At 41.1% G+C, this 18,609-nt stretch overlaps 1 protein-coding gene across 1 annotated transcript; it reads left to right on the top strand.

The window, feature by feature from the left end:
- The first annotated feature begins 88 nt into the window (after window positions 1–88).
- On the top strand, window positions 89–3,819 carry LOC124229502 (secretoglobin family 1D member-like). Its single transcript, XM_046644732.1, has 3 exons — window positions 89–191; window positions 2,284–2,471; window positions 3,690–3,819. Exons 1-3 carry the CDS (start codon window positions 137–139, stop codon window positions 3,741–3,743), a joined length of 297 nt encoding a protein of 98 aa, XP_046500688.1. The 5' UTR covers window positions 89–136; the 3' UTR covers window positions 3,744–3,819.
- Window positions 3,820–18,609: the final 14,790 nt, after the last annotated feature.

Raw genomic sequence — 18,609 nt, 5'->3', positions numbered from 1 at the left:
ACCTGCCACATGCCATGTGGGCAGGACCAGTGAGGCTCTCTAGCTACAAATAGCCCTGGGTTCCTCAGGATCCTGAGTCCAGCTCCTGTTAGTTCATTGTTTGCTTAAGCTGAAAGCTCAAAGCAACTGAACCACCATGAGGCTGTCACTGCCTGTCCTGCTGGTCACTCTGGCCCTTTGCTACTACGAGGGTGAGTATCATTTCTAATCCATCCAGCACCAATCCTGGTAAGTAACCTTGTCCGAACTAGGTGAACTTAATTGGGGTGATCAGATCAAAATCCAAACCTTTTTCTCTACTTGTGACCTAGCTTCCCAAAAGCCTGGAGCTCATTTTCTCAAATCGCAATACTCAAGAACTTTTACAAAAAATCATTGCCAGCAAACTTTAAGAGTTTTCCATCTGAAGCCTGACACTTTGTCTGGGATCTGTGTTTCAGAAGCTGTATGACATAAGATTTGCATGTGAATCGTGGCTCTGCCACTTACCAGAGCCTTGAGCAAAATACTTATCTCCCCAAGTCTCCTCTTGTCATTGGGTTTCACAGCTACCAGCAAGAGTAGCTATGACAACAGAGAGGGATGAAGTGTGTCAGGAGTCCAGCTCTAGATAATGAGCAGACATCTCACAGTTATCAGACATCCTCCTTCCAGAGATTTTTAGGTGTCAGTTGAGTCCACAGCTTTTTAACTCATAGAGTCAGACTCATAAAATGTGAAAGCTGGAAGGGATTTTGGAGAGCTCTCAGTTCAAAAGAGCCAGTGTTCTCTGAATCTCTGGATGATAAATTTTCAAATGGGCTCTGTGAATAAGCAGCATTCAATGTGTCTACAAGTACTGCTAGCTTTCTAGGGTTCCACGGGGAATTGTACTAGAACTAGTATAGTCACGAGGGCTACAATTTCTATTTTTCTAGATATGTCTACCCCTTTGTTCAACAATACTTTTCCGTGTCCTCATACCCTCGATACTGACCCAAGTCTTGTTGAGTGATTCTCTTTCATCTGACTTTCTAAACCTCAACCTCTTCCCCTGTGTAGCCTCTAATTTTACCCGCTCCAAATCCTCTGCGTGGTTTAATATCTGACCAGGGGTCAGATCAGAGCCTGGTAAGGCATGTCCTGGGCTGCAAGTGTGATAGCAAAGACTTGGGGGCATGGAGAATCCAGACCAGGGAAAGTGGTTACTTCAAGTCTCAGCATGATTCCAGTGGGGTCAGGAATGAGCCACACTTCCGATCTTTGACCCTCTCTAAGGAATTCTGTGCATCTCTACAGAATAAAAGAGCCAATCATAACTTTGTGAGTAAGCGTCGAATGTGTTCAACTGATTCACTTTATTTTTTTAAGAATTTTAGCTATGGCTGCATCCAAGGACATAGTCCTATTCGTTAATTTAGCCTCAAAATAGCATCTTCCAATGTATAAATAGTTTACTTACCTATCTCCAAATGTGTTCTCCCTTCTCTGATCTCTGATAAAATCGGACTATACTACTCACCTGAAAAATTGATTACTAAAATCTCTCCTCCAATACCCAAGACAAAATAAGGTGTCACACTTTCTTTTCAATTTTATTGAAGTTATAATAGTTTATAAAATTGTGAAATTTCAGGTATACATTACTATTTCTTAGTCACTGCATATTTGTGCGCCTTTCCTCTTATGCCTACCCCCCAACCCCCTTCCCCTCTAGTAACCACTAATGTGTTCTCTTTCTCCATAAGGTGTCACTCTTTGGATAGGTGAAGCTTAATTTTTTGAAATCAAGGAAAAGTGAATTTCAGAAAACCAGGAGAGTCTTCGGAGTAGTGGGTACTTTACAAAGGATAAAAACTGAACCAGGGGGGCTGGCCCCGTGGCTGAGTGGTTAAGTTCGCGCGCTCCGCTGCAGGCGGCCCAGTGTTTCGTCGGTTCGAATCCTGGGCGCGGACATGGCACTGCTCATCAGACCACGCTGAGGCAGCATCCCACATGCCACAACTAGAAGAACCCACAACGAAGAATACACAACTATGTACCGGGGGGGCTTTGGGGAGAAAAAGGAAAAAATAAAATCTTTAAAAAAAAAACAAAAACTGAACCAGGCATCAGGACACCTGGTGTCCACCACTTGCAGTGTGACCTTGAGGAAATCATGACGCAGAGGGTCTCACGTTGTCATCAGCCCAATGATGAATGGAAATATAAAATACCTGGGTCTCCAGTCTAGCTCTGATTTCAGGAGCCACAGAAAAATTGACTTTCTTTACGTCAATTTTATTTCTTTTTCTTCTGCTCTAGCTGATGCAGTTATATGTCCAGCTGCTCTTACTGATGCGACACAGTTCCTCTTCATCAGTGAAGCTCTCTACAAGCTACAGCTTCAGAGATTTAATGCACCACCAGAAGCCGTTGAGGCCAAGTTGCAAGTGAAGAGATGCACGGATAAGATATCCCTTGGGAACAGAGTGTTACTTACAAAAGCATGGGTAATTTCTTTCTTCTAGGTACATAGAGGCTTCTGCTCATGTGAACAGCCAGGATGGAGGTTAGGGTACTGTTCTTGGGGCACAGGTGGTGGAAGCAGTGCCGCGCTGGTCATCTCTGATAGGGTGACCCAAGGCCACAGGTTGGATGATAACAGTACACCTGTAGAGCTATACCCAGGCTCACAGAGCATCTGGGCCTGTTCCTCCTTCTCAGGTCACCTCTCTGGGCACCAGGCTCCCCATAGCGTCCTGAGGAGGAGGACACCTGGGGCCCCATGTAGTGATGTTTAAGGACCAAGGCACTGCTTCCTCCCTGCCTGGGAGCTTTCCTGAGGGCAAGTTCCCTCACCCAGTGGACACAGTACCTATGAAATCTCATGGGCTGTGTGGTTGTATTGAATGGGGAGACAGTTTGTGGTGGGAAATAGCCCCTGTCTTCTGGCAGGATGGAGGTTTGGGCTAGCTGGGCTCTCTGCCAACTTCTGCAGAGCCGAGGCCCATTCCTTGTACCTCAGTCCGCTTTTCTACTCCTCACCTACGACTCTCCTCCTTATCTTGGCCTGTGGGCAGACACCCTCCAGTCACATCTCCTGCAGACACATATGAAGGTGAAACGCTTAGATTATGTCTTTATCAAGAAAACAGATACTTAAAGGTACCTCTGGACCCATCTACCACTGGATTTAGGTCATGAGGTTCAGCTTAAAATTCCCATAGGCACTGGATTCTCAGTTCTAAGAGGTGCATGTGCCATCAGGTTGAATTTCCACATGCTGAAGCTGGTCATCTCCCAAAAGCAGTACTTCCCCAGTCCTCTCTCACCCCATCCCCATCTCTCAATCCCGTGTCCCCTTTGGAGTGGAATAGTAGTGTCCTCTGTCCCAGGATACCAGAGAAAAGAAATCCTGGGCTGCTCTGCACAACCCTTCACTCCCTCCTTCCATGGAAACCTGAGTCCTACTCTTGGGTCACCTCAGGGTTTATTTGCAGGACTATGGAAGTAGTTCTTTCCTGACTTGCATGGTCAGTTGTAACTGTACCAGGTCTATTTAGTTTACTGCACACTGGGGTCCTGCCTTTTATCCTCCATTTGCCTTTTGTTGGTTGAAATTTCATTGACATCTTCGTGTGAAGAACAGCAGTCTCTGATAACATGTCATCTCCAGGAGCATCATGAATGACCTCCTTTTTCTTTCTTTCTTTTTTTTTCTGTTTCAGGTGAAAGTAATTTTGAAGTGTGGTTACATTGATTTATCAAAAATTCTATCATAGTACCTCTGTCTTTCAATGATCTGATCTTCGCTGGAAAATGTAAAGGTTTCAACATCTTGCTTCAATAAATTCCTTGCCCTGCATTTCTCTACTTGTCTTGTGATTATCGAACAGTCTGCCTTCGAGTTGGGGTGGTTTTCGTCATGAAGTGGCCATTGTGTGTTGTCCCTAGTAAATTTCAGAGACCCATCGTCCAGTTACCCATGGCAGCCTGAGCTGCCTGGATCACAAGAGGAACTATTTGGTCACGAATCATTTTGCGTTACTTTACAGATTTCCCATTTATGTACTCATGAGTGAAAAGGATGGTTAAGGGTAAAAAGTAATTAAATCATTCCTGCTACTGGTCTTGCATTGAGGGATACCTGCAGCCCAACTGGCTGCCCAGTCACATGGTTCCTAACCAGCAGCATCACTACTATTTTGGCCTCATCAGAACCACAAGAAACCTGCTTGGCCCTCTCCCTTCACTGTGGTTTCAATCGCATGAACTGTCCAGTGTAACTTGTTTTCATCTACCTCTCAATTTATAGTGAGTATCCAGGGTTCGATTTCAGTCAACTCTTTTTGACTCTGCGCACTCACTCACATGGCTCATCAATGACTACACCACTCACCAACATCTCAAGCTAATACTTCCTCCCTCAAATTCTCCCAAGAGCTCCAGAAACAACCACCCAGCTGCCATCTGGACAACTCCATTCCAGCATGCCACAGTTATTTCTGAAGGAATATGTAAAATTGAACTCACTGTCTGCCTGCAACCTGCTCCCCTTCCATGTGTCCCGCATCCTGGCCAATGGGCCCACCACCCAATGAGGCAGCTGACTCAGAAAGTTTGGATACATCATAGGTTCTGGGTTAGTTCCCAGTGTCTGCTCTAACACACTACCACACACTTGGTGCCTTAAACTAACTTGATTTCTTAAGGTTTGGAGGACAGAAGTGTAAAATCTCTAACACTCTGCCAAAATCACTGTGTCAGGAGGGCCACACTCCCTGTGGAAAGCCGAGGTGAAAATGTCATAGCTGCTTCCAGCTTTGGTGGATGATGGTATTCCTTGTCTCGTGCCCACATCACTCCAATCTCTGTCCCGTGATGCCTCTTTTTGCCTTCTCCTTTGTGAGTGTGTAAAATCGTCCTCTGCTTCCTTCATACAACATATATGGGATTGCATTTAGAGGACACCAGAAAATTCAGGATAATCTCCCCATCTCAAAATCTATAACTATCACATCTGCAAAGTCCTTTTTTTCCAGGAAGGATAGTATGACCAGGTTCAAGGATTCAGATGTAGATATTTTGGGGAGTTTTACGAGCTTTGTACTGCTCATGTGGCTGCTGACGTCAAAGAGTCCATTAAGTTCTGCCCTCTCCACAGCCACAGTATCACTTCTTTTTTTTTTATTGCAGTAACATTGGCTTATAACAGTATATAAATTTCAGGTGTACATCATTATGTTTTGATTCCTTTTTGGATTAGCATCCAAAGACTAATTACAATCCGTCACCATACATACATGCCTAGTCACCCCCTTTCACCCTCCATCCTCCCTGCTTTCCCTCTTGTGACCACTAATCCCATCTCTGTCTCTCTGTGATTGTTTGTTGTTGTTTTTATCTTCTAAAGTGAGTGAGATAATATAGTATTTGAGTTTCTCCCTCTGACTTATTCCACTTAGCATAATGCCTTCCAGGTTCATTCCTGTTGTCAAAAATGGCCAGATTTCATCGTTTCTTATTGCTGAGTAGTATTCCATTGCACAGCATCACTTCTGAGCATGCCCTGATTTCCATCCCCACAGCCATCACCACAATCCAGTCCTAATCCTTCCTGGTTTTTGCAAAAGTCTCCTAAATGTTCTCCTGGGCTTGAGATACCTCCTGCAGTATGTTATCCTCATTGATACCAAGGTGACCCTTTTAAAATAAAATGTAAATGTGATCTCATTTCTGTAACTCTGAGTTACTAGTGGGCACATATTCCAAGTGTTTCAAGTAAGAGGACTTATTTTTAATCATAAACCCACACTGAAATAATAATAGGTATACATGTACAAACTCTGATAGAAAAAGTAGAAGACAATTACTATCTACTACTATCAATTATCAGCAATGCTTTTACAATAAATGTGTATTTTTATTCACATCAGGAAATATGTACATTTAAATTAGTCCCTATTTTGGGAAACATGTTATGTATTCAATCTACATACTATGCTTAGTGGAAACAGGGATTCATGGAGCTCTTGCAACACCCTGAGAAACTCAGATTGTTATCATTGCTGGAGGATTCAGTCCCACTGTTGCTGTGGCACACTAGGACTTCCAAGACCCCATCCATGGGCAGCCCTCTTACCTCATCTCCCTGCTCACCAAGGAGTCTGTGCTTCACCATTGTGGTCTATATGCCATTTGCTTATGCAACACATTGAATGACATCCTTGCACCAGTCCTGCAGTGTCCCCTTTGCTTCCATATCCTTCCCTGCACAGGACAGTTTACGTCGTATCTATAGGATATTTCACATCTCATCTTCTGAGAAGCCCTCTCTGAGACCCACAGCCTAAAGTAAACTTTATACAGAGACAGACATTTTACACTCAACAGCACACAGAGATGCACATGTTTGCGGACACACACAGAGACATACGCAGATGCAGACAAACACGCAGATAAGCACACAGATACACAAAATTGGCATACATATCCCTCTACTATCATTTTATCTTTCTGTGATATAATATTCATATCACAGAGTTGTTTGATGATAAATTGAATAAATTGATAATGGAAATCAGTAAATATTATCAGGCATTATTATTATTTCTAAAACACTAAGAGTTTACATGCGTTGAGCACTCTTATGGTCCTGACTTTACCCTGGAAAGTTTACCTGTTCTGTGTCACATACTCCTTCCTACTCTCCAGGAAGGTAAAAGATGTTCCCTCTGCTGACTGTGGGGATGAAGAATTTCTTAGCCAGAGTTCCTCAACCCTGGGCTCTGCGTAAGGTCAACCGGGAAGATTTCAAAAACAAGTGACACCTAGGCCCCATATATATCTGTGTCTCCGCAAATAGAACCCATGCAGTCCCCATTTCTTCACATTCTCCTCTGAGAAGGGCAACCCCCCAGTGAATAGGGAGGAGGACCAGATTCTCCATGAGAGTCAGAGAACCCCAAGCGTCACCAAGGCGGTCACCTTCAGATCATTCTTTGGCCATTATAGCCCTTCATATTTGGCAATTTCAGGTCCTTCACTGCTATCAACTAATAAACTTAGAATCTTGTACAGGAAGATTATCCTTTGTAGGTTTCTGTTTAAGGCTGTCAGGTGGGATAACAAGTCTCCAAAGACTGGGGTGTGGAGGAGAGAGGTTTAGAGGTTTAGTTGCTGTGTAATGGGTACTGACTTTCTCTTTGGGATGAAGACAAGTTTCTGGAAATGAGACTTGTGACAACATTGTGAATGACTTTAATGTCTACATTAGTTCATAAGTACAACTGAATTGTACACTTGAACGTGGTTACAACAGTACATTTTATGTTATGTGAATTTTTGCACACACGCAAAGACTCCACAGGTGGAGCTCTCCATGAGGCTGCAGAAAGATGACTGTAATGGGAGCAGAACCTATGTTTCAATCCCCACTGGACATGCTCTCTCAGAGCTGTTGGCACCTCGAGTCTAATTATGTTTGGTATCAACTCTGTTTGAATTGCCATCTGGATTTTTCCTTGCTAAAGATATAACTAATTTTTAAGCAAACTCTGGTTCAGACTGAAATTGTGTTTAAACAAGTACAAAAGATTGACTTATGCAAAGCCAAGACTTTATCTCTTGAGGTTTCTAATTCCTCCCCTTGACAAGTCCTATCATGCTCTGTCTAGGCTCTCCTCCTCAAGTATCTTCCCCCTCTAGCCATCTCACTCTCTATGACAAGATCAATATTCTGAATAGAAAGCTCTGGTTTTGTCACAACCTCATTTAAAGCAAACTTTCAATGCTCTCCATTTCCTATGATATGAAGCTTAATGCCTCCATTCAGGAACTAGAATATTCAGGCTTATATAATAATTAAGACAACATTGATTCATAATTAAGACTTCTCCTTCCTTCTTTCCTTTTCATCTACTTTTTCTCTCCCAGCTACTAAACATAGATTCTGGGATTATTCCTGCATAAGGAAAGGATAGAGACAGGAAGAGAAGAAAGTTCTGAATTGAATCATACTCTTTTAGGATTGGTCCAGCTTCTCTAGGACAGGCAGATCTTTCTTGCATGAAATACGTTAATGGGTCTTCTAAATGCCCAGATTAGGCTGATGTCAGCATCATGGTGGAGTGAGTGATTCCCTTTGTCTCTCCTCTCTAAGTTACAACGAGTCAGATATCCATTGACCAACAAAGGACTCCCTACACAGTACCACAGAACACACAAGAGATCTATGCATCTACACATCTGAAGGTGGGTAGACTGGACATCTTGGAGGCAATGGATCTAGGAGAACAGACCTTTCCCTTCCCCCAGCAGCAGGAACCCAAAATGTAGATCCTCACACTGGTGCACACACCTGCAAACAGAGGTGGCAAGAACAGACCTGGCATGCAGGGCTTAGTCCCCGTCCCCCTACCAGTGGCAGATGGTGCATACATCCTGAGTACTCAGGACACAGGGCTGAACCAGTGACCCAGAAGAAAATAACTTACAAAGTAACCCCTATCAGGCTTTCAGCAGATTTCTCAGCAGAAACTCTCCAGGCTACGAGAAAGTGGAATGAAATATTCAAAATATTGAGGGACAAAAACCATCAGCCAACAATACTCTGCCCAGCAAAGTTATCCTTCAGATATGAAGAAGAAATAAAAGCTTTTCCAGAAAACAAAACCTGAGGTAGTTCATTCCCACCAGTCTTGCCTTACAAGAAATGTTGAAAGGAGCCCTCATATTTGATACAAAAAGAGCAAGGTTTGCAAAGCTTTAGAAAGGTGATAAATAGACAAGTTGAAGCAGAAAATTTCAGCTCTATATCAGAGTATGTTAGTTAACAATTATAAAGGCTAAAGGGAAAGAAAGAATCGAAAATATCTATAACCACTTCAATTTGGTCACAAACTCACAACACAAAAAAGAATTTGTGACAGCCAAACATAGAAGAGTAAGAGGAGAAAGACAGAATTTGCAAAGGCTAATGGTGATAAGATGCTATCAGCAGAAAAAAGACTATCTCTTCTCAGAGATCTTTTATACAAATCTCATGATAACAATAAACAAAAAATCAGAGCAGTCACAAATCATAAATAAAGAGGAAACAGAGAAAAACATCACATAAAATCACCAAACTGAAGTGGCTGACAAAAATACAAGGAAAAAGAAACAATGGCAACAAAGAAAAACGATAAAAGGCACATTCCACCAAGAAGAGTTAAATCTCATTAATACTTATGCACCAAATAGAGGAGCTGAAAGGATATAAAGCAACTATTAATGGATCTAAAGGAGAAATTGACAGCAACATAATAACAGTTAACACCCCAGTTACATCAATGCATAGGTCATCCAAACAGACAGTCAACAAGGAAACAGGAATCTTAAATGAAACACTAGACCAGATGGACATATCAATATATATTCAACATTTCATACAAAAGCATCAGAATTCTCTCACATTCTTCTCAAGGGCAAAAGGAACATGCTCAAAGATAGATCACATGTTGGGAAACAAAACTAGTCTCAATAGATTTAAGAAAAATGATATCATATCAGTATTTTTTCCAACCAAAATGGTATAAAACTAGAAATCAACTACAGGAGGAAAGCTGGAAAAGTCACAAATACGTGCAGGCTAAACAGCATGCTAGTGAACAACTATTGGATTAATGAAGAAATCAAAAAGAGGTCAAAAAATACCTGGAGACAAATGAAAATTCAAACACGACATACCAAAACTCATGGGATGCAGCAAAAGTAGTACTAAGTGGGAAGTTTGTAGCAATATGGGCCAACCTCAAAAAATAAGAAAAATCTCAAATAAACAATCAAACACTATGCTTGAATGAACCAGAGAAAGAAGAAAAAACAAAGACCAAAGCCAGTAGAAGGAAGGAGACAATAAAAATCAGATCAGAAATGAATGAACTAGAGACTAAAAATTCAATAGAAAGGATCAATGAAATGAAGAGCTGATTCTTTGAAAAGATAAACAAAGTTGACAAATCTTTAGCCAGACTCACTAAGAAAAAGGTGACAAGGCTCAAATTAATAAAATCAGAAATGAAAGAGGAGAAATTGCAATGGACACCACAGAATTACAAAGGATTGTAAAAACGTACTAGGAAAAACTATATACCAACAAATTAGATAACCAAAAAGAAATGTATAAATTCATTTAATCATACAACCTTCCAAACTGAGTAAATAAGAAATAGATAATCTGAATATACCAGTCACAAGTAGAGAGATTGAAACAGTAATGCAAAACATCCCCAAAAACAAAAGTCCACGACCATAAGTCTTCTCTGGTGAATTCTACTAAACATTCAAAAAAGATTTAATACCAATTCTTTCCAAACTCTTCCAAAAATTGAAGTGAATGGGATGCTTCCTAATGCATTTTTATGAGGCCAACATTACTCTGATACCAAATCAGACAAGGACAACACAGAAAATGAAAGTTCCAGGTGAATATCACTGATGAACATGCAGGCAAAAATACTCACCTAAATATTAGCAAATAGAATACAACAACACATTAAAGGGATCGTACATCATAATCAAGTGGGATTTATTCCAGGAATGCAGGAGGGTTCAACATCCGCAAATCAATCCTTGTGATTAACCACAGCAACAAAACTAAGAATAAAAACCACATGAGCATCTCAAGAGATAAAGAGAAAGCATTTGAGAAGATCCAACATCCATTTAAGATAAAAACTCTCAATAAAATGGGTATAGGAGGAAAGTACCTCAATATACTAAAAGCCATATATGACAAACCCACAGCCAACATCATATTCAATGGTGAAAAACTGAAAGCTATTCCTCTAAGAATGGGAAAAAGACAAGCATGCCCACTCTAGCCACTCTTATTCAACATAGTATTGTAAGTTTTAGCCAGAGCAATTAGGCAAGAAAAATAAATAAAAGGCATCCAAATTGGAAAGGAAGAAGTAAAATTGTCACTATTTGCAGATGACATGATCCTATATATAGAAAACCCTAAAGAATCCACCAAAAAACCATTAGAAATAATTTAAAAACACAGCAAAGTTACAGGATACAAATCGACATACAAAAGTCAGTTGCATTTCTATACACTAATAACAAACCACCAGAAAGAGAAATCAAGAATACAATTCCCTTTACAATTGTGACAAAAAGAATAAAGTATCTAGAAATAAATTTAACCAAGGATGGGAAAGACCATTACACTGAAAACTGTGAGACATTATTGGAAGAAATTGAAGAAGACATAAAGAAATGGAAGGATATTCCACGCTCATGGATTGGAAGAATAAACATAGTTAAAATGTCCATATTATGTACAGCAATCTACAAATTTAGTGAAATATCAAACAGAATCCCAAAGACTTTTTTCATGGAAATAAAACAAAGGATCCTAAAATTTATATGGAACAATAAAAGACCCTGAACATTCAAAGAAATCCTGAGAAAAAAGAACAAAGCTGGAAGTCCCTGAATTCAAAGGATACTACTAAGCTACAGTCATCAAAACAGCAAAATACTTGCACCAAAACAGATTCACAGATCCATCGAAGAGAATTGAGAGCCCAGAAATAAAACCACACACTGATGGACAGCTAATCTTTGACAAAGGAACCAAGAACACACAGTGGAGAAATGATTTGACAGAAATGGAGAAATATACAATGGAGAGAACTGGATAGCCACATGCAAGAGAATAAAAGTCTACCAGTATCTCACACCATACATGAAAGTAACTCAAAATCGATTAAAGACTTGAATGTCAGACCTGAAACCATAAAACTCTTAGAAGAAAATACAGGCAGAACACTCTTTGATATCAGTCTTAGCAGATCTTTTCGAATACCATGCCTACTCAGGCAAGGGAAACAAAAGGAAAAATAAACAAATGGGACTACTTCCAACTAAAAAGCTTCTGTACAGCAAAGGAGGCCATCAACAAAACAAAAAGACTAGCCACCACCTGGGAGACATTATTTGTGAATAATATATCTGACAAAGGGTTAATTTGCAAATTTATAAAGAACTCACACAACTCAATAACAAAAAAATGAGCAACTTGATCAAAAAAACTGACAGAGTATATGAACAGATATTTTTCCAGAGAAGATATGCAGATGGCCAATAGGCACACGAAAAGATGTTCAACAGCTTAATTACTGAAGAAATGCAAATCAAATCTACACTGAGATATCACCTCATACCTGTGAGAATGGCTCTTATTAAAAAGATAAGAAAGAAGTGCTGAGAGGATGTGGAGAAAAGGGAACCCTCAAACTCTGCTGGTGGGGATGCAAACTGGTGCAGCCACTATGGGAAACAGTATGGACATTTCTCAAAAATTAAGAATAGAAACACCATATGATCCAGCTAGTATTTATCCAAAGTACATGAAAACAGTAGTTCAAAAAGAGATACACACTTTTATGTTCATCACAGCATTATTCACAATAGCCAAGACATGGAAGCAACCCAAGTGACCATCAATCATCAACAGAGGAATGGATAAAGAAGATACACACACACACACACACACACACACACACACACACACACAAACAATGGAATACTACTCAGTCATAAAAAAGACAAAATTGTGCCATTTGCAACAACATGGATGGAACTGAGGATATTATGCTACGCAAAATAAGTCAGGTAGAGAAAGACAAATAAATACCTTATGATTTCACTCACATGTGGAAGGTAAACAAACAAACAAACAAACACATAGATAAGGAGAATAGATTGCTGGTTACCAGAGGGGAAAAGGGTGCGGGGAGGGCAAAAAGGGTAAAGGCCACATATGTATGGTGACAAATGGAAACTAGACTTTTGGTGGTGAAGGTATCTCTTTCAGAAAAAAAATCAAAGTCATATCCAAGGATGGGGAATAAAAATCAAATTAACGCAAGACTGGAAGACACAGGAATAATACACAAAATTCAGAGCTTCTAACATATAACAGTACATGAATGTGATTCTATGTGCGGTCAACTGTCACTTAAGCATAAAGATCAATAAAAATATTTCTGAAGTACAAATCTTCAAAAGTTTTATCTCCAGTGAGCTTTACCTCAGATGTCACAGGATATGATCCACCAAAAACAAAGAGAAGATGAAGAAAGCTAATCATGGAATCCAGTAAACACAGGCTATAACATCGATTTTGACAGATGAATGAGGAGAGGACTGTGGAAAGCAATATTTAGAACATGTCAATGTCGGGCGACACAGTGAGGAAGTGGCAGGTGAGTGTGAGACGACGTGGTGTGGATTGGGATGGACAGGGGTCTAGTGCTTCTCTTCTGAGCTGATTTTCAGTATTTTCATTTTTGAACAATGCTCCTATATCACTATTTTAAAATAAAAATTTTGGAAAATACAAGAAGTTGTCAGACAGAACTGAAAAGGAAGGATAGGATAAGAAAAAAAGGCGGAAGCAAAATTTGGCAAAAAATTGGTTATGAGCTGCAAATGATCTGAGGTTAACTTGGAATCTACACTTCACCAAACTTAGGAGAAACTTGATGCATTTTGTGAAAAGAATTAATGGATTTCCTTAAGGAATTAATTATCCTGTTAAATGACAAGACATAAAAGCAAGAACTGAAGAAAATATGAGGCATATCACTGGAACAAGATTCTATCATAGAAATTAAAGGCCTATAGAAATTCAAGGAAGGACAAAGCCCTTATGAGCTTGCATTCTCCAGGAAGGAAGACTTTGTGAGGAGGTGATGTCTGAGTTTGATCCTGAAGGACAAACTGGAGGAGGATCACAGAACAGAGAAAGTGTAGGGAGCAGTCTGGGCAGAGGCATGGCCATGAAGCTGAGCTCCATACACTAGAGGGTAGAGATGCCCACACTCCTGCCGGCATCTGTCTGCACTGGGGCTCCACTCACTGTCCACCATGTGAGGCTCCCTTGCACTACTGATCCTTCAGCACAAGGCCAAATGCTTTTAGACATTTCTCTAGCATGTTGTTTAGCATGATCCCTGGTCTCTACCCACTTGATGCCAATAGGACACCACTCACCATCTGGAGACAACACAAACATCTCTAGACACTGACGGTGTCCACAGGAGTGAGTGAGAATAGGGAGTAAGTTAGCCCCAGAAGACAATCACTGCTAAGCAGTGGAAATACTTTATATGAGGTCCTCCACACACCCCTTGTAACACCCCTAAGGACCAGAGGTTCACAACCGTGGATGCCTACCGTTAGCAAGAAAATGTGGGCATGCAGTGGAGGGAAAATTACTAACAGAATGGAGAAGACAAGGGTACAGATATCTAATGAATCACGTGAGCTATCAGGTATGTTTGGGGATGAAATATTTAACCACACCTTTTTTGAGAATGTCACATTGTGTGAAGTTCATGGTTTTGGTGAATGAGCCAAAGAAAATACCTGATCCTGGCTCTGCTGGCAAATCCGGCTCCTTCTCCCAAGTCGTTAGACGAATCCGGGTTACACTGGATCAAGGTAATGGTTACTTCTTGGAAACAGGGAGACTGAGGTGGCCCAGTCCCTGATGGCAGGGGCTCCAACTTCCTCCTCTCCTCACCTGTGTCCTCCCTTTTGTGACTCCAAAGTCTTTATCCAAGAACAGAAAGAAGACAACGTCAGGTTGATGTACAATCTTAGTGCTGGTTTTTTACCCTGCCGTTGCTAATGAGTCTAATTTAAATGAGCTTCTCTGTCTGAGTAGACCTAATAATAAAACCTGTAATAATCAGAATTCTTTTGAAAATTAAAAATCTGTCCTGAAATGCTGCTACACAACAATTAATGAAGCAGCTACATGTGGACTATTGTCACACAAAGAGCAGAGGTGCACAGGCCATGCCCTCAAGGAGCGTGAACAGGGAGGAAAGGGCCATGGGATCAGGTCCTGGGATGTCAGGGGACAGCTGCACTTTGAGAGCCATGAGATCCTGGGAAGAGAGTTTCCCAGAGATTCAGGGGCCAGGAAAGGGAACAAGAAGTCAGTTGTCTTTGATGTGCCATTGGGATTCAATAAGGAGTTTCAATTCAGTGGAACTGAGGCAAGGTATTGAGGAGGGGAGTTCACAGGGAGCAAAGGCCTCAAGCTGAAACTGTGGGGCCTGCACAGAAATTAACCTGGAGATCACCTTGGGCAGTTGTGGGATCGAGGTCGCAAGGGTCCGTCTGAGCCAGAAAGAGAAGGTCCATAAGGCTCAAACTCAGGAGATCAATAGTGTTGAGATCTGTCTCTCAAGCCAGAACACCCGGCTCCTTATCCAAACTCTGCCACTCACTAGCTGTGTGCTTTTGGTCAAGTTACTTGACCTCGCTTGTCTTGCTCTCTGCCACTGGGAAGAAATAATGTGCCCACCTCATGGAGGGAGACAACACGTCTCACTTTGCTCAGAAGAATCCTGGTTTATGTTGCTGTCCCGACATTCCACCCACTTAGTGACTTGTTTCACCCTCCAAAGTACCCAAGTTTGGCCAATAAATTTTATCATCACCCCACTCATTGGATGGTTCTTGTGACGATTAAAAAAGGTTTTCACCAGTGCCTTATGTCAAGAAAGTGTTGTGTAATTATTTGCCATTTATGTTTTATTCAATTTTGAAAACAACTAACCATGGATTGGTGTTGGTTACTGAGAAAATTAATACACCAACAGTATGTAGAATATGTTTGAGAAAGAATCCAGTGCTTTATTTTCAAGCTTAGGACTTTAACCCCAGATCCGAACACAATTATCTCCTGGTCTTTTAGAGAATGGAAAGTGGAAGCAGAGTCTTCACTGGTCTATGAAGGTCCTAGTCAGCCCTCAAGGTTTATCATATTACCTTTCTCATTTATATAAAATTGATCTCTTGAAATTGACGTGGAAATAGCACCTACTCTGTACCCAGCCCTGATCAGGACTTACATGTTTTAACTCGTTTAGGCCTCACAGCAATCCTCAAACTTTTCCCATTTTATAAAAGACACAGCTGTGAAATCTCCACACCAGGCAGGGCCCAAGGCAAGAGAGATGCCTGGTCTGGGAATGGCCTGGATACCACGAACAATGGACATCTCACTGACAACCAAGATGTCCTCAAACCAGTCTTTCCTGAAGTTTCTATCCTGGGAAAGTACTTCTCCATCCATGGTCTAGACTTTGGCAGCTCTTAAGGAAGAAGAGGCTCACCTCCAAAGAACATGCCTGAGGTTAATGTCCCAACAGCCTGGAGGTGAAGAACAGGTTTACAGAATGAGCTAAAAGAAAGAAATGAAGCATCTCTTACCCCACATACTGTGGGCCTGATTCAGATGAGTAACTTACAACTAAAAGATCTGAAAGATCATCTCAATTTCAAAATAACTCTTTTGCAGGCTTTTGTACCAATGCATGAGTCACTGAGAAAAATGGCTCTCACTGAATGTTATTACTTATCTTAAGTATGGCAAGGCCTCAAATGACTAAAATGTTAGTGTGAGTATATCTCAGGTCTTGTGTGAACCTGAGGACAGGACAAATATAATTCCCTCTTACCATATACTTTACCCCAAGACACAGGTATCCGTGGTTAAATCTGTGAATGGTTCATAGCAACACCATCGTTTGTCTTAGTAGGTAATCAATAAATGTCACACAAACAGCAAAACTGAAGGCTACTTCACTCCTCTAGCTTCTGACCTTAATGTAAGGACCTGAGTCAAAGTTGTTTTTGAGAAGTGAGAAACTCAAGGCACCAACTCAAGCATTCTGACCTTCTGGTTTCTTCAATTTCTCCTGTAAATGCTGAGTTATTATTTGATTCACCCGAGAAAGATCATCATCAGTTGTACGGAGAAAACATGGAGGTAAAGAAAACACACATCTGTATCCTGGGCACCTTGTACATGATGTGAGATCTCTTTGTTTTCGCTGAGTAAGAAACCTCTTAAGGGTTCAGTGTCCCAGCAGGTGACATGGCAGGTCCATAACAACTAGGGCATCAGACAGAGTCCCCATTAAGCCCTGGAGAAGGAACCATTATCACATTTCATTACTCAAGTCCTTCACTTGCCTTTCGAATGAAGATCACCAGCAATGGTCAACTGGTCATGAGGACATAAACTAGTCTGTTTCTAGCCTCTTCCTAAATCAGTATTGTTCTTGGCAACTTACACTCTCGCTGAATGATGGAAAGATATGAGTTTCAAATAATCCAGTCAGCAAATAATGCATTCAGAGGTAATTACCTACTGACTCATCTCTCTGGCTCCCTCATCCATTTCTGTTTTTTTTTTTTTTAAACCTAAGCCACTTTGTTTCCCTAGTTACAATAACTTTCATATTACCCCTGCTTTTCTATCCCGTGTGGCTTTTCTATCCCATGAGGCTGTCCTGTCCTTCTCTTGACACCAAGAGGAACACATTGATACCTTGCCAAGTGCCATCTGTTCTCACACCTCTGTACTTGCTGTTCCCTCTGCCTAGAACTCTCTTCCCCAGATCTTCCCTTGGACATCGCTGTCCGCTCATCCAAGCTTAAAAGTCCCTCTTCCTATAGCTTTGCCTGGACCTCTGTGCAGGACTCTGCCCCTGGGGGTCGTGTTGATCTTTACACAGTCTCTGTGTAATATCACTCATTCTGTTGTAGGCTTGTTTGTTGTCTCCCTGGTGAGAAGTGAGCTCCACAGAGCAAGGTCCTCCTCTAACGTCTTCCTACAACTGAATCTACGGTACGTAGCACAGGACCCTGTCATAGGAGAAGCTCATGGTTATTGTTGAACAATGAGTGGTGGCTGGCTGGCTGGCTGGATGGTTAGATGGATGAAATCTCTAGTTTATTCCCGATTACCTTGTTTTAAGCTCTGTGATAGTTTCCCTACATAGAGTGCCCTTCATTCTTACAAAACTAGGCACAGTATCACTTATGCCCATTTTAGAAATAAGGAAAAGGAAGCTCAGAATGACCAGCACTTTAACTTTCCCAAGGAACTTCGTGATTAGGTGTTGCATCTAAGACTGAAACGCACACCTGCATGAGCCCCGATCTCACCCCACCATTCAGCACCGCATCTTTCAAGCAATGAGTTATTCTACTTCTTCACATGATCCTTTGAATCAGTGGAAGAAAAACCCTAAACAGCTCACAAAAACTAAAATAAAATTAATTCATAGATTTACAATAGAGTGAGTTGATGAAATTGAGTTAACTGAGATATTCTTTGTAAAAACAAACTTCAGAGAGGTGAGATGTTACTATTTCCCAAACTGCAAGCCCCTGAGTGAAAACGTGTCTATCGGCAAGTGAAGTCTGCTTCCTGGAGGAGGTATGTGGTATTGCATCGAGCCCAGATGTTTGGTAAACCAGCCGGAACAGATACACAGAATATGAAGGTTTTGTACCTTGAAGAAGGAGAAAGAGAAGAGAAAGAAGAAGAGGAAGATGAGGAGGAGATAATGATGACCACAATAATAATAAAGAATGCCAGGATGACAACACAGGCTCACAATCGTGTAATTTATTTTATTATTTAGAAAGCCCACTTAAGTTAGTTTCATCTCAGTCATGTGTCATTACTACAGTTGCAAAATTGTTTGTGGTTCAAAATTGTTTGGGTCCAAAAGGCTATATCTCCTTTCTTTCTGAAAACAGAACACAGGCTGGCTGGGTTCT

The sequence above is a fragment of the Equus quagga genome, chromosome 17 (genome assembly GCF_021613505.1).
Source record: "Equus quagga isolate Etosha38 chromosome 17, UCLA_HA_Equagga_1.0, whole genome shotgun sequence".
Lineage (NCBI taxonomy): Eukaryota > Metazoa > Chordata > Mammalia > Perissodactyla > Equidae > Equus > Equus quagga.
This window is presented reverse-complemented; position numbering and strand designations above follow the sequence as displayed.

Coding starts and splice junctions, on each gene's coding strand:
- LOC124229502 (XM_046644732.1), top strand. CDS start 137: ATGAGGCTGTCACTGCCTGTCCTGCTGGTCACTCTGGCCCTTTGCTAC. Junction 192..2,283: donor GGCCCTTTGCTACTACGAGG/GTGAGTATCATT, acceptor CTTCTGCTCTAG/CTGATGCAGTTATATGTCCA. Junction 2,472..3,689: donor TGTTACTTACAAAAGCATGG/GTAATTTCTTTC, acceptor TTTCTGTTTCAG/GTGAAAGTAATTTTGAAGTG.